Here is a 25,687-nt window from a genome sequence, read left to right as displayed (position 1 = left end):
TGCTTCCAACATGTTTCTAACATGGTTCTAACATGTTTCTAACATGCTTCCAACATGTTTCTAACATGGTTCTAACATGTTTCCAACATGCTTCTAACATGTTTCCAACATGTTTCTAACATGGTTCTAACATGTTTCCAACATGTTTCTAACATGGTTCTAACATGGTTCTAACATGCTTCTAACATGCTTCCAACATGCTTCCAACATGGTTCTAACATGTTTCTAACATGCTTCTAACATGGTTCCAACATGTTTCTAACATGCTTCCAACACGTTTCTAACATGGTTCCAACATGGTTCTGACATGCTTCCAACATGTTTCTAATATGGTTCTAACATGCTTCCAACATGTTTCTAACATGCTTCCAACATGTTTCTAACATGGTTCTAACATGGTTCTGACATGCTTCCAACATGTTTCTAATATGGTTCTAACATGCTTCCAACATGTTTCTAACATGGTTCTAACATGTTTCTAACATGTTTCTAACATGTTTCTAACATGCTTCCAACATGTTTCTAACATGGTTCTAACATGGTTCTAACATGTTTCCAACATGTTTCCAACATGCTTCTAACATGTTTCCAACATGTTTCTAACATGGTTCTAACATGGTTCTAACATGCTTCTAACATGCTTCCAACATGCTTCCAACATGCTTCTAACATGCTTCTAACATGTTTCTAACATGTTTCTAACATGCTTCTAACATGGTTCCAACATGTTTCTAACATGCTTCCAACATGCTTTTAACATGCTTCTAACATGTTTCTAACATGCTTCCAACATGCTTCTAACATGCTTCCAACATGCTTCCAACATGTTTCCAACATGTTTCCAACATGGTTCCAACATGCTTCTAACATGTTTCTAAAATGCTTCTAACATGGTTCCAACATGTTTCTAACATGCTTCCAACATGCTTCCAACATGCTTCTAACATGTTTCTAACATGTTTCTAACATACTTCCAACATGTTTCTAACATGCTTCCAACATGCTTCCAACATGTTTCCAACATGGTTCCAACATGGTTCCAACATGCTTCTAACATGCTTCTAACATGTTTCTAACATGCTTCCAACATGCTTCTAACATGTTTCTAACATGCTTCCAACATGTTTCCAACATGGTTCCAACATGCTTCCAACATGTTTCTAATATGGTTCTAACATGCTTCCAACATGTTTCTAACATGCTTCCAACACGTTTCTAACATGGTTCTAACATGTTTCTAACATGCTTCCAACATGTTTCTAATATGGTTCTAACATGCTTCCAACATGTTTCTAACATGCTTCCAACACGTTTCTAACATGGTTCTAACATGTTTCTAACATGCTTCCAACATGTTTCTAATATGGTTCTAACATGCTTCCAACATGTTTCTAACATGCTTCCAACACGTTTCTAACATGCTTCCAACACGTTTCTAACATGGTTCTAACATGTTTCTAACATGCTTCCAACATGTTTCTAATATGGTTCTAACATGCTTCCAACATGTTTCTAACATGCTTCCAACATGTTTCTAACATGGTTCTAACATGTTTCTAACATGCTTCCAACATGTTTCTAACATGGTTCTAACATGTTTCCAACATGCTTCTAACATGTTTCCAACATGTTTCTAACATGGTTCTAACATGTTTCCAACATGTTTCTAACATGGTTCTAACATGGTTCTAACATGCTTCTAACATGCTTCCAACATGCTTCCAACATGGTTCTAACATGTTTCTAACATGCTTCTAACATGGTTCCAACATGTTTCTGACATGCTTCCAACATGCTTTTAACATGCTTCTAACATGTTTCTAACATGCTTCCAACATGCTTCTAACATGCTTCTAACATGCTTCCAACATGCTTCCAACATGTTTCCAACATGTTTCCAACATGTTTCCAACATGTTTCTAACATGCTTCCAACATGCTTCCAACATGCTTCCAACATGCTTTTAACATGCTTCTAACATGCTTCTAACATGTTTCTAACATGCTTCCAACATGCTTCCAACATGTTTCCAACATGTTTCCAACATGGTTCCAACATGGTTCCAACATGGTTCCAACATGGTTCCAACATGCTTCTAACATGTTTCTAACATGCTTCCAACATGCTTCCAACATGTTTCCAACATGTTTCCAACATGGTTCCAACATGGTTCCAACATGGTTCCAACATGGTTCCAACATGTTTCTAACATGCTTCCAACATGCTTCTAACATGTTTCTAACATGCTTCCAACATGCTTCTAACATGTTTCTAACATGCTTCCAACATGCTTCCAACATGTTTCCAACATGGTTCCAACATGGTTCCAACATGGTTCCAACATGGTTCCAACATGTTTCTAACATGCTTCCAACATGCTTCTAACATGTTTCTAACATGCTTCCAACATGCTTCTAACATGTTTCTAACATGCTTCCAACATGCTTCCAACATGTTTCCAACATGGTTCCAACATGCTTCCAACATGCTTCTAACATGTTTCTAACATGCTTCCAACATGCTTCTAACATGTTTCTAACATGCTTCCAACATGTTTCCAACATGGTTCCAACATGGTTCCAACATGCTTCCAACATGTTTCCAACATGTTTCCAACATGTTTCCAACATGGTTCCAACATGGTTCCAACATGGTTCCAACATGGTTCCAACATGGTTCCAACATGTTTCTAAAATGCTTCTAACATGGTTCCAACATGGTTCCAACATGCTTCTAACATATTTCTAACATGTTTCTAACATGCTTGTATTTAGGCAGTTTTAATGACTCGGCTGCATTCAAATGTACAGATGTTTCTGCTAAATAGGGAACCCTTTGGCTTTCTGGTGCTTTCTCAGATCAGACCATCACAAAGAAAAACTGGAAAAATAAGGAACATGCCAGTAAAAGATGAAAACTGACTCAGAAAATTGGTGCTGAAGTTGGTCTTTATTTACTGGAGTTGGGATCAGGTCTGTTGACACACTGGAACTCATCAGCTTTCAGAACATACACACACACAAACCGGACAAGACGTTTGACTTCAGCTCCTCTGTCCGTTCAGGCTGCACAACAACAAGTACCAAAATCAAAGTGATCGTATTCTTCAAAACAAACCGACAGGTGTTACCGCGCTGTGCACGACAATGTTGCTTCAATTTAAGGGAAAAAAAACTTTAATTTAGTTCTAATCTGAAAAACATCCTGAGCAGTGACATCATTTACAACACACTGAGATAAACTCATCTTTACACCATTCACATTTAAAAAATATCAACACACATTTTTGGTCAACGTTGAGCAGCCGTGCCATCCACACGCAGAGGCTGTCGGTATAAAAACATCTCGATAACAATCGGGTGCATTGCAAACAGACGATTCTGATTGGCCACACAGTCACTTCTTTCCTGCAGGTTGCTACAGTTTCTTAAGGCAGATTTTCGCTCCATCGTGGACGGGAACCGTTGAGCTCTTCACATTTCTCTCAGTTCCTCCGAAAGATTAACTTATGTAGTATTTACATTCACAAATGACAACATCATTTGAAAATGGACGAAAAGATGACGGCTGTGGCACAATGCTTCTTCATCTGGTGTCTCAGGCTGATAATAAATATGGATTTTTTTCCTGCTCCCAGACCCGTCTCTGTCTGGCTTTCCCTCTTGGTGCCAGTTTCTGTCCGGGCCGGATGGATGTATGGTGGAGAAGGCGGCCGTTGTCATCGAGTGTTAAGAAGCTCCTCAGTTGTCAGCAGCTGCGACGGCAGAGGAGTCTGCGGCAGAGTCTAAGGGGCCGACCTCACTGTTGGTCTCCACTGAGAGCTCCTGCATGGAGTCCGTGGCCTCCTGCACAGCTTCACTCTCCTCTGAAACACCAGACGTCACTTCAGTTTGAAGCCAGCCATTTTGTGTGCTCATTTGGATTTAAACTGATCTGATTTTATTGGATTAGAATTGGACTATATCTTTGAAGTTGAGAGGACATTTGTTGTGATTTGGTGCTATATGAATCCATTTTTTTGCCTGTAGATGAATTACCTTTGCTCTGCTGCATCCTCAGTTTGGCTGCTTCTGCTTCCTGCTTTTCTCGCTGCTCTTGGAGCTTCTTACAAACTTTCTTGTGGGTGAACCAGTGCATTTTCTGGCAGAACTGGCCACAGTAGATCACCTGATTAAACAAGGTAAAGGAAAAAGGAAGTTTGCTTTATTTGAGCAGAGATTAAATGTCGGTGAAAGAAAGAAAGGCCACCAGAAGCTGCTATGAAATGAAACCAAGCACATAACGTTTGCTGTGACTCTAAATGACGAGTCAATGATCCCCAGCATAAAAAAGAATAAAAAACACTTCTTTAAAGCCTCCCATGTGGACCTTATCTGGTAGCTTTGACATTCACCATTTTACAGATGGAGCATCTCTTTTCAGCTCCTTTCTCTCCGCAGGAGGTGCAGAACTCTGCATCCATGAAGCCGACCTGACCCGTGATGGCCTGGGTCAGCACTGACAGAGCTGTGGGGTCGTTACCCTGCGGGGATGTGAAGAGGAAAACAAAACCATCAGTCGCTGCATGGAGATCAAAAGCACAGACATTCAAATTATGGAAGACATGGAGGAGTTTGTCCTCCATCTTCATTTTCACACCAGAATAATTCCCCTGAGTAGGACACAGAAAGTTTGATCAAAATAAAACTCACAATTTCCACGGGAGCGATGCTCCGCACCAGCTGCTGCAGCAGAGTTGCGTCGCAGTACGGGAACTTGCGGATACACTCTCTGATGAACTTTTCTTGGTACACGGGGAAACCATCGCTGTCTCGACCCTTCAGCAAACTGAAGAACCACAAAGAGATTAAATGTGAGACGAAGTATTCTTCAATATCACACTCATGAGCCGGGTTTCCATCAACCCGCAAAATGTTGCCTCCTCGTGTGTATCAAGACATCTCCAAAACAAAAAAAAAAAGCTAAAAATAACCTCAAGGGATTGATTAACGAAAGTGGATTTTCCACCTTTTTATGAGGCCTTCCAGCTTGTCCTCGCGGTCCTTGAGGAAAGAGGCGCACTTTCCAAGCATGCAGCTGATGTAGTGCATCTTCATGGCCAGAACCTCGTTCATGTCCTGCTGCTTGATGCACTTCTCACAGATGAGCTCCATCACCCGCCGGCATTTACCCAGAGCCTCCACCTCTGCAAGCAGCGGGTTTTCCTTCACCAGCATCACCAGCTGGAAAACACCAGAAAATATCCATGTCGTTCCAAGAGACTTTTTATAATTCACTTGTTCAGAATTCATTCATTTGTTCTTATTTTGCTGTAAGGAACATTTTTAGGCCACAACCTTTGTGCAGAGGGAGGGTGGACAACGGCCACAACTGTGTGTAAAGACTATAAAGACTTAGGGCACGTTTTAAAATGCTGTCACGCACAGTCAGCAGAGCACGGACTGAAAATAGACATAAAAATGAGCCGACTCAGCAGCTGTGCTGGGTTGTATGGAGGTTTGTACGAGATAAAGAACATAACCCTGATAAATCAATGGAAAATCACGTTTTATTTCTCTGATTTACTGCTTTACCCTGAGACTGTTTATGGTCTGTCTGCTTTCCCGAATACTGGATGTTGTATATTTGTTGTATTCAATTATAACGGGGAAGCCCGAGTTTCAGCTCTCCGACGAGGATAAATTAAGAGAAAATGTCACAAAATGTTGGATTTCCAAGCCGATAACTCGGCCACGGTCTCACCAAAGGCCAACTGACACGGTTAAAAGAAAAACTTTTTAGTTTATCCCGATGTAAAAGAAAAATAAAAGATTTTGAGTGCAAACGTACCACATAAAAAGGTACATGAAATGCAGCATCATACGGCACAGAAAGGAAGAAGCGATAAGTTTAACATTTAACATAGTACGCCAACTGCAACTTGAGCTTAAGATTTTGTCTCCAATTACATGTTTAGTGAGCAAAGTGATGTGATATTCATATGTAAGATGAATGAAGAAACTATAGTTTAAAAAAATCTTTTCATCAGCTTTACAATCGAAACACCAAAAGGCAACTTCCTCTCCAGGATTACGAACAGACCACTAACCGTGAACAGGCCCTCATAGATCTCTTATCTGTGTGCTACATTTCATCTTCTTTATTTTAAAAGATAAAGTATTACTAACAATAAGAAATCAAATGTGACCCCCCCTTCTCAAAAAGTCAATGAAGATGAAACCATTTCAGATCTTAAACTTCACAAGTGTTATCTAGAGTGTTTTAAGACAATAAAATATTGGCCTTAAGTGTTTAATATGTTTGTTCTGTGTCTCTTTAACATTTCTAGTTGTGTTTGGTTAAATCAATAATAATAACAACGAGGACATTTCTATCAATACATAGAAAATTCCATTTCTATCTAGTTCTCTGATAACTTCCCCAATGATTAAAGGAGGGATTTGATCAATGAAAACGACTGCTTGTGAGGTCTAGAGGTAGGAGATGCTCAGTTGACATTTAAAAATGGCCGGTGCAGGTCTGAATTATGAATAATTTTAGTCAACGTTTGAAGAAAAACTTAAAAAATAACAACAAAGTCATGGCCTCTTTGGATCCCGCATGTTCAGTCTCACCTTAACAGGGTTCAGGTTAGTGCTCATGATGACCTTGTGCAAGGGTCCAGCCAGTTTTGGCGGCAGCTTGGGTTCCTTCTCCAAACCCTGAGGCTTGGTGTAGTAGTCCAGTCGAGCACGTGAAAAGAAGTTGTTGATCACTGTGACACAGTCGTGTTGCCCTGTGGAGGAAAAGAGGAGGTGGTTTATTTTTATAGATATATGCTACTTTAAAAAAAAGACAGAAGGGGTCTAAGTAGCAACTTAAACCTAAAGCTGGTACATCCTTTTGAGTTTTCAGACCACAGATGGAACAAATCCACAGCTAACAACATCTGGAATTGTGCAACTAAAACATTTTAGTGACAACAGTGTTCTCCACCTGCTATAGTAACAGAACTATATTCTAAAGAGATCATCCATGTACAATACTGTGCAAAAGTCTTGTGCCACTCCCAATATTTTCTAATATATTGCCAGAAAACGTGAGACAGATGCAACAATTTACTGAAATTTTTCAATATGAATAAATTGAACTACAAGATATAAGGCAAAAATCAGAGTTGCACAGTTCTAACAAGCCTTAAAGTGAATATTTGATCTGAGCTCCTTTCTCCTCCAGCACAGCCTGAACCCTCTCAGACGAGCTTTCTGTCCTTTCTTTAAGGCGTCTTCAGGAATAGTTCTCCAGGCTTCTTGAAGGACATCCCAAAGCTCTTCTTTGAATGTGGGCTGCCTTTTGTTCCGTTCTCTGCCAACATGATCCCACACTGCTTCAGTAATGTTGAGGTCTGGGCTCTGGGGAGGATTCATCCCTCCATCAGACCTGCTGCCACTGATTTTCAGCCCACTTCTTGTGTCCTTTGGCACAGCTCAGCCTTTTCTCCCTGTTTCCCTTCCTGAAGAACGGCTTCCTGACAGCCACCCTTCCATGGAGCCCATTTCTGATGAGGCTTGGGCCAACAGCAGATGGATCAGCTGAAGGTCCAGATGCATCTCTCAGCTCCTGTGTCAGGTCTTTGCTGGATTTTTTCCTCTTTCTTAAGGACATCACTTTCAGATCCTGTTCATCTGCTGTAGATAGTTCTTTAGGCCTGACACTTCTTCTTCTGTCCTCCACTTGTCCAGAACACGCTGCACCCATGATGAATTATTCCACGTTTCCAGCTAATAACTCTTTGAGAATCACCTTGTTGGTGCAAAAATACTATTCTGCATTTTTTTTTTGTAGATGCAGCTAAATAAATGTGAACAAATTATGTGTCTTTGTGAAAATCTACTAGTAACAAAGCACCTTAATATACTATTTAAAATTAAGTTAATTAAATTAAAGTTAAGTTAAATCGTTAAGTTGACAATTATGTGTAGACTCAACACTGGTTCATCCATTGAGTGAGGTGCCTTTTTCATGTTTAAATCATCATTAGATAAAGACAATCATTTATCAGCTAACTATATCAAGATATAACATGAACAGGAAAATGATATTCTAACCGACAAAGAAGGATTTGTGATCCGACAACGATTAAATACTGAGAGATTGAGGACATGTTTGATATCAACATACCAACAAAGGCTGCCATCTGCGCGGCTGTCCGTCCAACAGAGTTGGTTACATCTGTTTCAGCCCCTGCGTCCAACATCATCCACGTGATATCAATTTTCCCTTCAGGCACAGAGGAACAAGAGTCACAACACTCCCCCTCATATGTCTAATTAGATTATTTGTATGAGAAAAAACATGCTACAGGTTTGACATTTTACATCAAAACGCACCTGAAAGGCCGGCAAACATCAGTGCTGTGTATCCATGCTCGTGTTCATTACAATTCACGTCTGCTCCGTGTTGCAGCAGCAACTTGCACATATCTGCTTTTCCTTTGTACGCGGCGTGCATGAGGGGAGTCATCCCATACTGTGGATGAGACAAAGAGCTGACAAAATCTGCACAACACAATAGTATTGGATAAAACATCAAGTAAGAAACAGTATAGTATCGTTTTTGCAGAATCACACATAGTGAATTATGTTGCCCCAAAGTAAGGGTTTAAGATTAAGTTAAGTTTTAGTTGTGTCTGTTTTGCTCCTTTACAAACTCTTTCTGTTCGAATAAACAATCCACCAGTAATAGGAAAACAACAAAAACATCACTCTCAACCAAACAGGAAGAATCTCAGTCTATTGGTCACGTTGTAAACCAAAGTTTACCCCTCTTGTGTCTGAAATACTCTGTTACCTCGTCCAAACAGTTAACTCGAACATCCTTACAGCCCAGTAGCCTGGAGGCTTCTTGAACATTTCCTTAAAAGACAAAATTACATTTTTATTTTTACACATAAATACAGTTACAAGCTTTAACACAAGTTGCTATGCAGCTCTAAAGTCACGCAACTGTTACACTTTCACGGTCATGTTGAAATTTCTATCTCTTCTATCTTGTGATATAAGATCACGGAGGTTGAAGACTTTGGTTCCTAACACACCACACAAGAAAACTAAACTGACTGCCGTGATTAAGAAAGGAAGTTGGGAAAAATTTACGCTGACATTCATCTATTAGCATCATATGTTCCTTATCCTACAAGCTAACCAGGGATTAGCGTTAGCCGAAGAGGCTTACCCGCAGTAATAACCTCAAACAGCTCCTTTTCGCTTGAAGACAAGTCTCCCTTCTTAGGAGCAGACATGTTGGTGGTTTTAAGTGTTGAATGAAGCTGCAATGACACAAATATAACGCCAACTTTTTGGTTAAATCAATGCTGTCCGTGGCTCTGACAGTGTGATGCTCGAGAAATGAACGCTAGCTCAAAAGGAGCTGTCATTAGGAATGTACCACTGCGGTCTCATAGAGGGGTGGATGGGTCACAGCAAAAATGTACTTTTACAGAATAAAAGTGTACTCTGGGAAATTGAAGATATTTTTCAGATGAAAATATTGATTACAAACTAATGAAGTTTTAAATATATCACAAGGTAAATTACTAATGGTCAAAACTTTAAAGAAAAATACATGAACTCCCCCACTGTTCTTCATAAAAAATAATCAGATCCAGGGGAGTCTGGAAAGTTCATTCATAAATGCCTCACACAGTGGCGCACGTGAGACGACGTGATATCTATGGTCAATAGTTCTCATATAAATTGATCTTTGAATAACAAACAAATAGACAAATGCAAACCTTACTCAAATTAACTTGCAGGGGTAACCAAAGATAAAACATTCCTGCTTAAATCTGTGTATTTTACTAAGATATGTATGTGTATAAATCTGTATATAAAGTGTAGTTTTTTTCTTTTAAAATTGGACTTTTTGTCATAGAAGAAATTACACTGTTGTTTGTGCCAGTGTGGTACAAGGCTGCATCACCATAAAACACTGCTCTATGTCAGGAGCACCTTGCCTACGCTCTTGTGCTATGGAAGCTATGGAAATGTGATTTTAAGGTGCTGCTATATTGGACTGATCATAATGTTTCAAACAAAAATACAAAATTATACTCACACTCCCAACGAAGCACAAATGAAAACTCTTAATGCTAAAGTAAGATTATTATGCTAAACTGATGTCAATGGTATTTTGTGTAACAGGAAATAGAATAGAACAGAATAGAATAGAATAGAATAGAATAGAATAGAATAGAATAGAATAGAATAGAAAAATACTTTATTCACCCCCCATTGGGGGACATTCTAATTAGTCAAGTAGCTCAAAACAATTATTAATATTTACAATGATTGTATATTGTATTGTATATACAGTCCTAGAATGGTTCAGACAGTCCTAGAATGGTTCAGGTCCTACTTGGAGGAGCGGAGTTATTTTGTGACTATTGGAAGTAATCAATCTGATCGAGTGGCTATGACATGTGGAGTTCCTCAGGGGTCAGTTCTTGGACCCCTTCTGTTCACTCTATACATGCTGCCTCTGGGTCAAATTCTGAAGAACTCTAAAGTCAACTACCACAGCTATGCAGATGATACACAGATATATCTCGCACTGTTTCCAGATGACTGCAGTCCTATAGAGTCATTGTGCGACTGCTTAGAGCAAGTCAAAAAGTGGATGAACCAAAATTTCCTTCAGTTAAATCAAGAAAAAACTGAGGTCATTGTGTTTGGCAACAAAGAGAAGAGGTTTGCTGTCAGTAAACATCTTGAGTCACTGTCTCTAGAAACTAAAGACCAAGTCCGGAACCTCGGCGTGCTGATAGACTCAGACCTGACCTTCAACAATCATATCAAATCAGTCACCAAATCAGCCTTTTATCAACTTAAGAACATATCCAGAATTAAGGGTTTCATGTCCCAAACAGATCAGGAGAAGCTGATTCATGCTTTCATCTCCAGCAGACTCGACTACTGTAACGGTCTTCTGACTGGACTCCCCCAAAAGAGTCAAACAGCTGCAGCTCATTCAGAACGCTGCAGCCCGAGTTTTAACCAGAACACAGAGATCACATCACATCACCCCAGTTCTCAAGTCTTTACATCGGCTACCGGTCAGATACAGAATAGATTTTAAAGTTCTGCTGCTTGTCTACAAATCACAGAATGGTTTAGGTCCAGAATACATGAATGACATGCTAGCAGAGTATAAACCCAGCAGAGCTCTGAGATCTGCTGACTCAGGTCAGATAGTGGAGCCCAGAGTTCAAACTAGACACGGTGAAGCAGCTTTTAGCTGTAATGCTGCACACAACTGGCACAAACTACCAGCAGAACTGAAATCAGACCCAACTGTAAGCACTTTTAAATCCAGGTTAAAAACATTTCTCTTTCGGTGTGCTTATGGTTGAGTTTATATATTTCTTTTCCCCTCTTCTTTGATTGCTTTAATTTTTATTCTATTTTTTTTCTCTTTAAATTGCTTGTTTTTATGCTGCTTTATGCTGTTCTTTTAAATGCCTTGTCTTTATGTAAAGCACATTGAGTTGCCTGTGGTATGAAATGCGCTATTTAAATAAAGATGCCTTGCCTTGCCTATATTAACAACAACAATAATAATACCAATTGTAATAAAAAATACTACTACTAACTAATAATCATAATAATAATAAATGACTAAAATAAATAAATACATTTAAAAAAGCACATAATGTTCTTAATTAGTATCTATAATTAGAAATAAAATAGACTATATCCAGCCTGGTACTCTGTCCTCGATGTATTCTGTTCTTACAAATAAATGTATGTGCACTCCAGTCCAGAAGGTGGCAACGGTGCTCATGTGGCTCACTTTATTTCCCTTCTGTTACTTTAAACAGCAAACAGAGGGACGGAGAGAAGACTTCCTGAAGCTGATGGTAAACAGAGCATATACAGTCTACTGTGAAGGTTTCTAAATATTTTACAGAATTATTGCTACATATCTAAAATATTTGGATTCAGATATATTTGTTTCAGTGTTATTTGTCATCGTAGTTTCCACTTATATTTGTGGAAAAGACTCAGCTGAATTTTTCTACTAGGCTGCATGAGCTTACACACATGTTACAAGTCAGGCCATCAGCAACATTTTAACCAGAATATGTTATTTACACTGTGAAACCCACCCGCTTTGTTTCAGCTCTGGCTGTGGAAATGAAGCAAGAGTACCAGGAACTCATTCTGCAGACATGTGGCGCCTCATCTCTGCATGTTGGGGCTAAGATCCAGACACTGTGGAGCGGTTACGGAGAGATAGTGCGGCTGCACCTGGAGGCCTGCGACCGGCCCTCTGTGGTCGTCAAACATGTCAAGTTTCCAGATGAGGCAGAGCACCCCGGCGGCTGGAACACAGATCTTTCCCACAGACGTAAAGTCAGATCCTACCAGGTGGAGACACACTGGTACCAGAACTACTCCACCACTCAGAGTTGTCGCATCCCTGCCTGCCTGGCTGCCTGTTCCTATGGCGACGAGATGCTCATCGTGCTGGAAGATCTGGATGTGGCGGGTTATGATCAGAGAAGGTAGGGAAAACATTAAAGCATCACGTGAAAGTACTCTACCCTGATCCTGATCCTGATCCGCTCTCTTAGGACATCACCTGTTTCATCCTTGCTCCTTACGCACTTATTTGTTTCCTAAATTGTCTTATCATTTGTCTAGGCACCTAACTTACCGCACTTACTCTAGCACTAGTTATGCTCTTAGCTGTTTGGTTTTGGAAGGAAATGCACTTATGATTTCTTGTGACCTGAAGTTCTTTTGCCTACCGATGTGGAACACACTTTTTGTAAGTCACTTTGGATAAAAGCATCTGCAAAATGACCGTAAAGTAATGTAATGTAATGTAATGAAAGTAGGTTTCATTTCATTCTCACCTGTGGTAAACCATAGAATGTAATCTTGTCCTTAAGTCCCACATTTACAAAATCAAAAACAGACTAGATAGCACTCACATTTGGGCTTAATCTGGACCCTTTTTGTCTCTCAACTGCTAAGTTACAACACTGGAAAGTGTTATGTGGGCCAGACGGAGTCTGAAAATCACCAGCTGGTTGTTAAGTGGAAGATGTTGCCTAAAGGAATTATAAAATTTCCGATTCTGAAACAGATTCTGATATGGGAAATGAAAAAAATGCAAAGAAATGTTTTTCCTTTGCAATTCTCTCAATGTTAGATTTTAAAAAAAGTTATTTTTTACAGGACCAGAGTGAAGGACAGAGAGATAAGAGCTTGTCTGAGCTGGCTTGCCCACTTTCATGCTCTCTTCCTGGGTGTGGCACCTGAGGGCCTGTGGCCTGTCGGTACCTACTGGCATCTGGAGACCCGACCAGATGAGCTAGAAGCCATGGATTACCCCGAACTAAAAGCGGCCGCTGGTGACATCGACAGGATACTCAGTGGATGTCACTTCAAGACCATCGTTCATGGAGACACCAAGTTGGCTAATTTCTGTTTCTCCCCGAGTGGAGAGGATGTGGCAGCTGTAGACTTTCAGTATGTTGGTGGGGGCTGTGGGATGAAAGACGTAGTGTACTTCCTTGGAAGCTGCATGGAGGAGAAGGAGTGTGAAAAGAGGGTACCAGGACTTTTGGATCACTATTTCACAGAGCTGAAAGGATCTGTTAAAAAGGACGTGGACTTTGATGCTCTTGAGAAAGAGTGGAGGGAGATGTTTGCATTTGCATGGACAGATTTCCATCGTTTTCTGCTGGGATGGATGCCGGGACACTGGAAGATCAACCGATATAGTGAACAGTTGACCAAGGAGGTTCTGCACAAACTGAAGCAGTAATCAGAAACGCTGATCATTAGCCTCTACAACAAAACCATAAGAAAATAAGCATCTGTTCTGAACCTGTAAATCTGAATACCGAAAAATAATCACCCACAGAAACGACCCAAAGCACTTTCCTATGATGTTTACTGTCAAGCGTGCTCTCCGAATAATTTGTGAATTAATAAAAGTTTTTGAAAAATGCGTGAACAGTTATTCTTTTCTGTATTCTGTATTTTTGGTTGGCAAATGCCAGTGTTTCAACTGAAATAGACAACTAAGAACTATAAGATGGTCGAATCACTAGAATGATTTTTTTACTGATCTGTCAGTGCAGCAACTGAGCTGGGATAGTCTATGTTTACAATGGTTTCAGTTTCATTAGTAGGCTTTATTGCTGAAACTAGATCATGTTTGGAAGAAAATGGTGATTATTTACAGTGTTTTACTCCTCTCAAGGTATAATTTGCTACTCCATTTATTTTAAAGTCAATGTATTAGTAAGATAATAAACTCCATTTGGTGATTATTTTGGAAATAACTACTAAAGTAAGTGCGATTGCATGGTTGTTTTTCTCTGTGGCGTTCATGTTGACCCTGCAATGGACTTGCGACCTGTCCAGGATGTTCTCCACCTCTCACCTGATGGCAGCTGGGATGGGCTCCAGCCCCTTCATGACCCTGAATAGGATTAAGTGTGTATGGTGAAGGAATGGATGATAGTATATTGATGGTTAGTAGTTAAATGGATAAATGGAGAGATGTACACATATTTGGGCAGATGGCCATGGGACCCATTTTTACATAGGGAGGAAGTGAATTCAGAGGTCACAAAAAAGTGAGAAATGAACATGAACAAGGACATTTCGAGAGTCAAATGGTGAACTATTAACATGACACGTTTTCAGTTGTAATCTACATAATTGAACTTTGAGCGATATTTTGTGAAGTGTGAACTTGCACAACGTAAATTATTTAATTATTATAATAAATTTGTTCATTTTTGTCAAGAAGTTTGTTAATAAGAAGGTAGAAGGAGCCCCTTGAACTCTCGATTGGTGACATTTTTCTTTTTTTTGTTTACGAGTTAGTGAATTAAAAAAACAAAAGTTGTAAAAACAAATTTAAAATAGAAATAAAAATTCAAATGTATCAGAAAATAAAAATATCTCCTATGGCACGGCCATATTCCTGTAAATAAAATGACATAAATCATGCAAAAGAATGTAAATGTAAAAAGTTTCCAGCGGGTCTGTTGAAACACCTGTTAGCATCACAACTCAATCACAACCGACATCTAACCAGAAATATTTCCTTTCTTCATAGCTAAACTGGCTTGCCTTTTATTGGTTTTAGTATTAATGGTTGTTGTTGCTGTTTCGGTGTGGGCTCATCACCTTTTATTTTTGTTACTGATCAGCTGTTGGGAACATAATGGTCACATGATTTCCGCTCGCACAGCCGACATTACAACAACAGGACAGGACAGGACAGGCGAGCTGCGCTGGGGCGAGGAGGAGACGACGCTGCCGGAGGAGCTATCAGGTACAAAAGCAGAGCTGTTTGAGTTGATGACCTCGCTTCGAGTCGTATTGATTTTTAAATGTGTTGTCACTGCGGTTACGGTCTACTCGCGCGACCGCGTAGCCAGCAAACCACAGAGAAGCTAACATAGGCTAACAAGCTAACCGCGTTTCCCTGGCTTCATGGCAAGCGTCTGGATAAAAAGCGAGCTGCCCAAAATAACCTGCCTTAAAAACGTAATTTTAATCTTTTTGTATCTCACTTTGAGACTTTTACTAGTAAACTTATTTGCGAAGATAGTTGTATAACCCCGCTGGTTTAGCCTGATCCGGGGAAAGTGACATTTAGTCAGTTGTTTTGGTAGTTTAAAGATGAAACAACATGGCAGGTGTCAGGAAGTGTCAGCCGAAACTTATGACCTCCACCCAAAGAGCATTTAGTTTCTGTTCGGATGATTGGTAATTATTTTACTTCCTTGTTATATATTCGCAGTGTTCCCGCTATATAAGCTGTTAGGTGAATGTGCACCATTATTTAAGCCTTTTACAAGTCTGAATAAGGGCTTAAAATGAATTGGTTTTAATTTCAAGTATAGACAGTTGAGGCAGTCTGTGATATAATTTAAATACTTGTTTGCAAAAGAGCTCAAAAGATTTAAATCACATCAAACAGGCACATAGTCGGTGCTTTAATGACCGTGAATAAATAAAAGTGGGCTGTAGTAGCTCCACGCACTTTCAGTCAGTCAGTCGGTGTCATTTCCACAGAATAAACCATTAAACTTATAAACAGGACTTGTGTGTTATTCTTATGTGTTAATGTTATTCTGTAAAAGTGACCTTTTATTTAGGAAATCTTATGATATAATAGAGGATTTCACAACACCTGAAAACATCTGTTTCTGTCTATTCTTCTATTTTGTGTTGCCAACAGCGATCATGTGATAATGAGCCAACACTGTATTTATTTAGTTTCATTTTCTACATACACCGTCTTCTGGCTTCTCTTGTTGAACGCTGTAAACAGCTTACTGCTCTCTTCTGTGCTGGGGGGTTATTTTAGAGGCATAGACGTTGAAACCCCAGTTCACAGGCCACGTAATTTCCCTTTATGAAGCTCACTTTGTCTAAGCTAACACAGTCCTGTCACAAATATTAGTCATGTGCTAACATCCAACGGCATTCATGTCATTCTTTTTAAGGGAATCACTCATTTGTTTCTGAATTTTCCAGTGAATGCAGCATGGTTTTTAATGATTCTGACACTTTTATAATCATGAGACTGGATTTAAGCAGAAGGCAAGTGAAATTAACTGGAGACTCTTCTCTCTTTTAACCAGAAATCCAAGACGTGTCGTCGTCAGAATTCCTGCTGGAAAAGACAACAGAATCTACAAATGAAGCAGATGTTTTAGGGGAGGAACCCCCGCCCACTACTCACGAGAAGGGCTGTTTTAGGTGTTGTATGGAGCCCAAAATGAAGGACATTTAGGGGAGGTTTTTTCCTCAGGTGAGGCCTGAGTTGTGACACAACAGGTTCTTCAGAGCCCACCCTTTTAATATTATGAGCCATGGACGCTGGAGCAGTTGATAGTCCTGTAACCCTGGTCATTAAGGCCCCCAACCAGAAGTATGAAGATCACACCATTAACTGCTTCCTCAACTGGACTGTGGAGAGGCTGAAGAGTCACATCTCTACCGTGTACCCCAGCAAGCCGGTAAATAACTCTTTGTTATTCTGTTTAACGTCTGAGGGAAGTTAAATGCGCGTGGAGTAGGGAGAAAAAAAACATGTTTTCTAAACCAGTTCTGTAACATAATTCAGGTCATTGTCGTCCAGAAGTTGATTTATGTATGTTCGAAACTTTAAATGCCTCCGTTTTTATGCTGAGTCATGACTCTGTTGGTTGGCTTTAACCCTCTCAGACCGATCTATATAAGTCTGTATCTCCCTGTGTGTGAAGTTCTGATCATTTTGCAAAAGAAAGAGCAAACCGTGTGCACAGAAAGACGGCCATACTTTGATGTGCTCCTCTGTGTGAGAAAAAGTGAAGACCCTTGTACCCAGTGGATGCTCTGAAATCTGATCCAGTCAGGCACCAGCTTACACAAAGTGTGGCTTTGATATTACAAGCTGAACAACATTGTTCCACCCAACAAAAAGTTCTCACAGCTGGACATAAAAAACAGTGGGCCTCATGCAAGAACATTTTCATGTTTTTTATTCAAATTTTTCACGAACAAACGCAAAATCAGATTCAACAAAAGCTCTTAACTTCAGATGAAGTGTGTAAACGACCTGCGTAAATGAATACTGTCACCCGTGCGTATTTAAATGCACGTGCACAAGGATAGTAGATTTGCATACTCCATGCCCAAAATGATACCATATAAGGCAGTGCTTCCTCGCTCCTGTGCCAGGAAGTGTTGAATGTTGACTCATGAGAACTGCATTGAGGCGCAAAAAGACTTTGCGGTCTCTGAGATTGAATTTCTGCTTTTAGAGATCCAAAAAGGAAAAAATCTGTCATTTTTAGCAGTGTCAGCAGTGGAATTATGGGACCTGCTAAAGCGAAGAAATGGGAAGCAATTACGAGTGCTGTTAATTCTTTGTCACCTGTAGTTCGTAATGTCACCACAATAAAAAAGAAATGGTTTGATATGAAAATGGCTTAAAAAACGTCTCGCCATGGCCAGGTGCTCGATGACTGCAACTAAAGCCGTGCAATCAGTTGTTGCCTCATCATGATGGCACTTCGATGGGACGGTCCATGAGGGGGGTCTTCTGGCACCACACCTTCTGGTCTGCCTGGGTTGGTTCAGGTTGTAGGAGACCCTCGTTCATGGCAATATTGTGCAAATTTGGCATGCCTTCTCTGGGCTATAGAGCAGTTTGCCCCCCGCTGTATGGAGACACACCCACCTGGCCTTCAGCTCAGTGCGCTCCCCAACAGCACGGGGGCTTTGAAGCGTATGTAGTCTGTTGCTCCGGTTATGTTTGGCAGTCCAGCCACGGAATGAAAGTCCCTCTTAATTTGTACTTGTTGGACAGCGGTGTATGGGAATCTGATGTACCATGGGTGATAAACTGATGAGAGTTTTGATGACCAAGGGGAGCGCACGACTTACAGAGGACTGGGACCCCCCCGATCTGTCTCCAATCTCCCTCTGAAAGGTTCCTGTGGCCAAAAATTTAAGGGTGGTGATGACCTGAACGTGTGGTGGAATTGGGTTTGATTGACAAGGATATCTACACAGTCTCAGCCGCTGGTTATGCTTCCCATTGACCTTGTTATATACAGAGTTAACCTTCAATTAGTGCATAATTTAAACATCATAATGGGGTATTATGTATATATTTATTTGTGTTTGCTTCAAATATTGCGTCAAACTATTTTAGGAAACTCCTACGACAGGTCTGGATCACTCCGTAAATTCTGTTGGTACCTGAAAGAAAACATAAAATACTAAAAGATTGGTGAATGCGCAAATTCTCTTAAATCACTCTTACGCACGACTTAAGAACAGATCCGTGGGTACGAACGGTTGTTGCATGAGGCCCATTGTCTTTGTGCTGAGAGGTTGGTGGCCATGTTTACTGAAAACATGTGTGGGTGTTTGGCTTCAGTTCCAACTAATAACAGAAGAGGAACTCCAGCATTTTTACACAAGTATTTCCTTGTTTTGTTTTAAAGAAAATGCTGAAATGATTGTGGCCTGCGAGGACTCAAAAACAGGCGTCTGCTGCCATTAGTTTTAATGGAAAAAGAAAAAAGGCATTAAAGCTGCTGCTCACTGTCTGTGTGTCACCGTGTGATGCTGTTTGTGTTGCAGCGCTCCAAAGACCAGCAGCTGGTGTACTTAGGACAGCTCCTCCACGACCACCTGCAGCTCAGAGATGTGCTCCGAAAGGTAAAAGCTGCTGTGGAAGGGTGAATTTATTCATATGTTCATACAACATTGTAAAGTTTGGCTTCAGGCTCAAATGCCTTTAGCTCCAAATGATGGCCCACATCCCGACCAATGAGATTTGATCTGTTCCAGCCGCAGAATGAACCCGACTATCTGATGAACTGGTTGTTTTGCAGAGGTGTTTGTGTATAATTAGTTGAACATTCAGTTTACCGTTTTAAACAGTTGTGCAAACGTGTGTTTGTGTGTTTCATCTGTGGGGGAACTGAAAATGGTTGCCAGGGAAACAATGGCTGATATGATGTGGGTTACCGACAAAGGGGAACATTGTGTTTGAATTCCGGTCTTTTCCGCACTAATCCTTCTACTTTCTCTGTTTCTTTTTTGTCTCTCCTGTCTGTTGCTGCCCTAACCTCCACCCCATCCCCTTGCCCCCCCCACCCCCACATCGCTGGATTGTTTCTTGGCCTCGTCGACCCACAGCAGGATGAGTACCACATGATGCATCTCGTATGTGCCTCTCGTAGTCCCCCAGGCTCGCCCATGCCTCAGAGTGCTTCCACCTCTTCTACTTCTGAGTCCAGCGTGAGTAGACAACAGACTCTTCTCTGCATTTGACAATTTGATGAGTTTTCAGCTAAGCTGGCTTGTACTCAGTGGTAAACGGATCACCTGCATAGCATGTTACTAGGTCACATGCTCATCCCAGAATGTCTGTCTGTGACCTCTTATGCAAACTGTGAAGGCTGCTGCAAATCCTTTGGCTCGACTGCAGATTTTCCATGTGTTGGTTATTCAATGATTGGTTACAGTCCAGTTGGTGTTTATATTTGGTCACAGAGCTCAAACAACACCGAATCCCCCTCCTCTGCATCTACACCGAATCCTGCCTCGCCCTCCTCCTCCTCCTCCTCTGTCCCAGGAAGTTATGATGGGCTGAGGCATCGCGGTGGCTTCCCCCCTTACAGTGCCTCCGGTGTCCCTCAGTGGTAAGAAGGTCCAAACGCATCGGATTTGTGCTGAAGTTATAGGCACCACACTCAAAAAATAGCAAAATAGAGGGGAAATAGACGGTTTACACCATCACTTTAAAGGTTTATCTACCAGAAAACAACATCACACATGCATTTAGAGTATAGATGCTCCAATCAGCATTTTTTGGACCGATCACCAAAATCATGATCTACCCGATTGCCGATCACGGAAGGAATCGGACATTTCTATGCCCTTCATCTAGCAGAGAGTGTACCATTTATAGAAATTAAACCACCAGAGGTAGCTGGGGACATGTAGAACAAGAATCTGGTGGAGTCGGCAGAGAACATTTTGATTTGGTTCTAAATGAAGTTTTCAAATCTGACTATGCAGAAATGAGTTTGAACCTGAATATGCTTCAAGAATTTTGTTCTATCATTTTGTTTTAATCATTAAAAAGAATGTAGTAAAAAAAAACAACCAAGTAATGACAGGTGTATGTATTCCAACAAATGAAAAATCAACTTCGATATAGATTTCTGAGTTTACGGGGTGCACTTGAATGCACCACAAATCCGCTCACACGCTTTACCGTACGACGCGATGTAAACGGGCACTCGATTTTCAAGTGTAGCTAGCGCGACCGTGCCTCTCCGGAGCGCAGATGGCGTGACCGCAGTAAGTTTCACATCTTTCTGACACACTTTGAAGAAATTCCAGACAGGAGAGGTCATGCTGTCGAGATGCACTGTAGAGGTTTTGCCTGTTCGGTTCTGTACACACGTCATGTACCACATTAGAAAGTGGTCGCTAGTAATTTACGTCACGTGATCGGTTTTTTGATCGGCATATTTTTCCGATCGCCGATCAGGCTATTTTTGGGCATTATCGGCCGATCAATCGGAGCATCACTAATTTAGAGAGTGATGTAAAGGCCACCAGTCTTACTGAGTCCACTGTCCCCACTTCTGGTTCCGCACAAAATCAAAAGAACTTCTGAAATGTCACAAAATAAGAAATGTGCATCCAAAACATTTTTAGCTCCTATGCACATCTTTCCATTAATCTGTTGAAGCTGAATGTTTACTGCTGTAGCCGCATGAACAGACACAGTAAATGTGACGTATGATCAGAGGAGTTAAACTCTAATGAATATAACATTCTGTGAGTGATATTTTCAACAGTTTCCTTCCACCGCTGCTGTGTTTTAGTATGAATTATTTTGGTATCAGCAGATGTAAGAAGATTGTGACTCCATAAACAGTTTGATACTATACTGCACCTCATGCACTGCCAAATCTGACACAAATGGCAAATACTGGGCACACGTCACATCTTCTTCCATCACTTATAAATACATGTCTGAATTAAGTTGTGAGGAGCATGATAAAATGAAAAAAGTCAAATTGGTTCTGCTCATAATGTTATGCATCTTTAGCAGGGGATGGAGCTTCGGTTACCGAGCGTCAGTCGAATAAACTAAACTGCGTATCATCAACAGAGAGTGGTGCTATCAAGCTACATTACAGAGTTAGAAACAACACAGAGGAAGAAAACGGTCAAATTCAAATAGCCTGGGCCACATATAAGAGAGGAATTTTTAAATTTGGTCCATTATTCTATAATTCCATATCACATTTAACCCAACGGCAAGAGAAACTCAGGAAAGATTTACATGTTAAAGCAAGTCACAATACATTCAAAACTTTAATGATAATTAATTAATGCTTTAACAAATAGCATGACACGCTTTTACAGGCCGAATGCAGCACAGCTGCCTTTACAAGGCGACCTCTCTGCCAACATGCCCCCCTACCCCATGAGCATGCCCATGCAGATGCTGTGGTGGCAGCAGATGTACGCACACCACTACTACATGCAATAGTAAGTATAAGAAAAGTCTCATCATCTCTACCTCATCACGGCTGCTAATCCAAGTTACAACTTGTTCCGAGATTGATGTATTTCCGTTGTTTGTCCTCTTCTCACATCCTCTCTGTAGTCAAGCAGCTGTAGCCGCCTCTCAGCCTCCCACCACCTCTCCTCCCTCCTCACCCCTTCAGCCTGCCCCACCAAACGAGGCTGCGCCGCCACCGCTGGGCCCCAACCCCGCCCACAACCCCTTACCAGAAAACCAGCCAGCCAACCCCATCCAGATGAACGCGCAGGGCGGCCCGGTGTTGAACGATGACGAGCTGAACCCTGATTGGCTGGACTGGCTCTACACGGTGTCTCGCGCCGGTGTCCTACTTAGCATCGTCTACTTCTACTCCTCCTTTAGTCGCTTCGTGATGGTGGTCGGCGCCATGTTGCTGGTTTACCTGTGAGTCTCTGTGGCAGGACACAGGAAGAAATCCAAATGTACTTTACAGATATGTGTTCAGAGCAGTGCTTTTTAAGGTTTAAGTTCTCAGTCAACTTTATCCTCCACAGGTTTGTCTTGTAAAAAAATCCTTCTTAAACCCGAGTGTTCATGTTTTTAGGCACCAGGCAGGTTGGTTCCCCTTCAGACCCGAGCAGCAGAACCTCGGAGGAGGAGGAGGAGGAGGAGGAGGAAGGGCCGGCGCTCCTCAGGAAGAAGCTGGGAGACACCAGGACATACAGGAAATGGTGGGCTGGAGATTGCTTTTCTACATCACTGCTCTTTTGTCCGACCTGTTTAAAATGTTCCTCTTGAAGATAAACAGCCTCTAAATGTGATGTTTTTTCAGGGCTGGGCGAGTTAACTTGTTATTATGCGTTAACTTGTTAATTATTTAACGTCGATAAATATTTTATCACGCATTAACGCAGGTTTTATTATTGTAAAAGTATGTTGCTCACAGGCTTTTATTTTGTAAAAGTCTGTTGCTGTCTGCTGCGGAACCGGAAAAGAAAGTTAATTGGCGGATCCACCAAACTTGGAGAAGGGTACTGAACTTTTACTCGGCCATTTTCATTTTGAAGTTCTTCCAGACGGCGGAGTCGACAGAACCAAAGTCATCTGTAAACTCTGCCATTATGCCGCCCATTGATTGGATGCGAGACTCCGGTTCTTCTCACAGATGTTTATTAACGTCACATCAACACAGTAGAACTAAATGTTCAAGTAAACAAAGTAAAAGACAACATTAGTGGTTGTAATCATTAAAGAAATAGCATTCTTAGCATTGCCGCTGGTACCAATAAATAATCAAAGTAACACTGGCCACTTTAGCCTTTAGCTTCTCAACCAACGGCAGAGTCATTCCCCAGAGGCAATCTTCACGGTCAAAACTAGGATTCTTGAACTTTTACTTCTCCTCTGCATCACATTCACACAGTTACAGTAAACACCACGAAGCATGGAGTGATAAAATAAAGATAAACTAGCAGGTAACATCACCGTTACAGGGGCTCCTCGGTCTCTGTGTGAAGCTCACGGAGATAACCGGCGCTACTTCCTGTTTTACTTGTTTCAACATAAAAGCACGCATTTCAAAATAAATAAAAAAAAACTCCGGCATTTACGGCCAAGTTGAATTGTCTTCTCAGCGTAGTAGTTCCAGTCTAAAATATCACTTAAAGCCAAAACACACAACTGATAGCAGCAAGTCATTCAAGGAAACAGACAGTGGAGCGAGGCTTCTACATAAAAACTACAGAAAGATGCTGATGTTAAAAGTGTGTTTGCACAACAAATGTTATGGCACTTTCATTCATATGGCAGCACATTTAAAATAAAACTAAATGCTAAAGGCTATTTGGAATTAATTTTTGGATTTTGTGTGCAAATGCGATTAATCAGAGAAATCATGTGATTAATTTTAATCGTTGCCCAGCCCTAGTTTTTTTGCATTTAGCATCTGTTTGTCACCTGACATCTCTCAGGTGCCAACTTATTTACTGCATCTCATTCGTAACTGCTTACAGTGACTATTTATGCCCAACTGAGTATGTACCAACCAGCACAAAAATAACTGATCGGAAAGCTAAAAGCTTGTGTTTGCCGCAGGAACGTCTGATGGATGAAGGGTTGGAGGATGACGACAGCGGTGAAGAAGGTGCTGGAGGCCCGGAGGACCAGGACCAGGCCCAGGCTCCGGCTGCTGCTCTCCCAGAGCCAACCTTCCTCACCACCGCCTGGTCCTTCATCATCACCTTCTTCACCTCGCTCATCCCCGAGGGACGGCCCCACCCGGCCAACTAGGAAGGCACTCTGCCTCTCACCTTACCCTTTTACTCCGCGTCAGCAGGTACCGCGCTACAGAATTTCCAACCTTCGTCTCAACTTTCTGAATTAATCTATTCACCAAAAACAACTTGACAAACCTTTATGCCAGACCTCATAATAACAGGCCGTCAGAAACGGAGTCCTAACCTGCTGCCAACAACGGAAGTGTGATCGCAGATGCAGAGTGTCACTGCAGAGAGTACGAGAAAAAAAGAAACTGTAATGAAAAGAAATGTCCCGTCGTGTTAATGGAGTAAATGCTTCAGTCGTTACCTTTATTTTTTCTTTCATCAATGGTGAATTCATGACGACAGGGAGCCGTCTTCCATTTTGAGGAGTGATGATTTCATGCCTTTTAAACTTTCTTTTTAATGATTTATGTGACTCGGATTGAAAAGGAAAAGAAAAATCCCTAAAATGAGCGGGAGTTGTTTCCTTAAAACCCTGAAAAGATACATCCTCAAAGACATTTTCATGTATGCACACAAAGTGCATAAAGGCATTGCAGCTACTGAAGCACATTGTTTTCCCACTCTGTGTGTTTGAACATATCTATTTACATATGTAAGTATATGCATCTTTAATTCCTGAATATATGCTTTTTGAATAAAAAATCTTGCAGCACTTTAACTTTTTGACTGTGGTTTACTCTTACATTGTGCTGTAGTTCTTCGGATGTCCTGCAGGTGGCAACATCTACCCACAGATGACCTGCACCCTCAGAGTTGTGATGCGTTACAAAGCAGGGCTGAAACAACCGATTCCTCGTTTGCCCTATTTTTACTTTTCAGTTAAGAAAAAAGTGTGGTCAGTTTGATAATAATAATAATAATATCCCATCTTATCATTTAAAAAAAAAACAATGACAGATTGTTTTTTTTATTTATTCCATACAATTGATAAGAAAATCACAAGTTGTAGACGAGAGCAGAACCAGAGTGATTAACCTGGATAGGAGTAAATGGAAAAAAAAACAGGAAAGTGTGTCTGATTTGAAGTGAAATGAGATTTAAATAAAATAAGAAAACCAAATGCTACAAATGAAAAACTTTAAGCTAGTTCATCTTTACAAATCTTTGCAACTTACATGCCAGTTCCATAGCACCCAGAGGCTGTTGATGCATCGTTACATTTACAACCAGACCTGCAGATGGTTAAATGCATTATTGACTGTGTGTGCAAACACAACCCTGTGGCCTCCCTGAGACCATTAGAAAGTTACAGATCATGTATGCGAGGTTGTTCTCCTGTTTCGAAATCTCGTTTAGTTGTAGGCTGAATGAAAGGC

The 25,687-nt window shown here is 40.9% G+C and overlaps 3 protein-coding genes across 3 annotated transcripts; 2 read left to right on the top strand and 1 right to left on the bottom strand.

The window, feature by feature from the left end:
- Positions 1-2,914: 2,914 nt before the first annotated feature.
- Positions 2,915-9,405, bottom strand: ankmy2a (ankyrin repeat and MYND domain containing 2a). The gene is made up of 10 exons (XM_075466814.1): positions 9,214-9,405; positions 8,830-8,894; positions 8,370-8,508; positions 8,161-8,259; positions 6,615-6,775; positions 5,008-5,222; positions 4,692-4,827; positions 4,394-4,522; positions 4,038-4,167; positions 2,915-3,865 (listed from the first exon to the last, which is right to left on the bottom strand). The coding sequence occupies exons 1-10, from the start codon at positions 9,278-9,280 to the stop codon at positions 3,741-3,743; spliced, it is 1,266 nt and encodes a 421-aa protein (XP_075322929.1). The 5' UTR covers positions 9,281-9,405; the 3' UTR covers positions 2,915-3,740.
- Positions 9,406-11,861: 2,456 nt separating this feature from the next.
- pkdc (protein kinase-like domain containing) lies at positions 11,862-13,971 on the top strand. The gene is made up of 3 exons (XM_075466813.1): positions 11,862-11,896; positions 12,160-12,544; positions 13,224-13,971. The coding sequence occupies exons 2-3, from the start codon at positions 12,174-12,176 to the stop codon at positions 13,813-13,815; spliced, it is 963 nt and encodes a 320-aa protein (XP_075322928.1). The 5' UTR covers positions 11,862-11,896; positions 12,160-12,173; the 3' UTR covers positions 13,816-13,971.
- A 1,272-nt stretch (positions 13,972-15,243) lies between these two features.
- On the top strand, positions 15,244-25,029 carry herpud2 (HERPUD family member 2). Its single transcript, XM_075466199.1, has 9 exons — positions 15,244-15,342; positions 16,661-17,038; positions 19,155-19,232; positions 19,716-19,817; positions 20,073-20,221; positions 21,966-22,091; positions 22,210-22,530; positions 22,691-22,817; positions 24,181-25,029. The coding sequence occupies exons 2-9, from the start codon at positions 16,892-16,894 to the stop codon at positions 24,373-24,375; spliced, it is 1,245 nt and encodes a 414-aa protein (XP_075322314.1). The 5' UTR covers positions 15,244-15,342; positions 16,661-16,891; the 3' UTR covers positions 24,376-25,029.
- Positions 25,030-25,687: the final 658 nt, after the last annotated feature.

Source organism: Odontesthes bonariensis, chromosome 5, assembly GCF_027942865.1.
Source record: "Odontesthes bonariensis isolate fOdoBon6 chromosome 5, fOdoBon6.hap1, whole genome shotgun sequence".
Taxonomy (NCBI): domain Eukaryota; kingdom Metazoa; phylum Chordata; class Actinopteri; order Atheriniformes; family Atherinopsidae; genus Odontesthes; species Odontesthes bonariensis.
Note: the sequence above shows the minus strand (reverse complement) of the source record. Positions and strands in the feature narration are given on the sequence as shown.

Coding starts and splice junctions, on each gene's coding strand:
- pkdc (XM_075466813.1), top strand. CDS start 12,174: ATGAAGCAAGAGTACCAGGAACTCATTCTGCAGACATGTGGCGCCTCA. Junction 12,545..13,223: donor GCGGGTTATGATCAGAGAAG/GTAGGGAAAACA, acceptor TATTTTTTACAG/GACCAGAGTGAAGGACAGAG.
- herpud2 (XM_075466199.1), top strand. CDS start 16,892: ATGGACGCTGGAGCAGTTGATAGTCCTGTAACCCTGGTCATTAAGGCC. Junction 19,233..19,715: donor TCAGAGATGTGCTCCGAAAG/GTAAAAGCTGCT, acceptor GTCGACCCACAG/CAGGATGAGTACCACATGAT. Junction 20,222..21,965: donor GCCTCCGGTGTCCCTCAGTG/GTAAGAAGGTCC, acceptor ACGCTTTTACAG/GCCGAATGCAGCACAGCTGC.
- ankmy2a (XM_075466814.1), bottom strand. CDS start 9,280: ATGTCTGCTCCTAAGAAGGGAGACTTGTCTTCAAGCGAAAAGGAGCTG. Junction 8,260..8,369: donor GATGTTTGCCGGCCTTTCAG/GTGCGTTTTGAT, acceptor CTGTGCCTGAAG/GGAAAATTGATATCACGTGG. Junction 3,866..4,037: donor GAGGATGCAGCAGAGCAAAG/GTAATTCATCTA, acceptor CTGGTGTTTCAG/AGGAGAGTGAAGCTGTGCAG.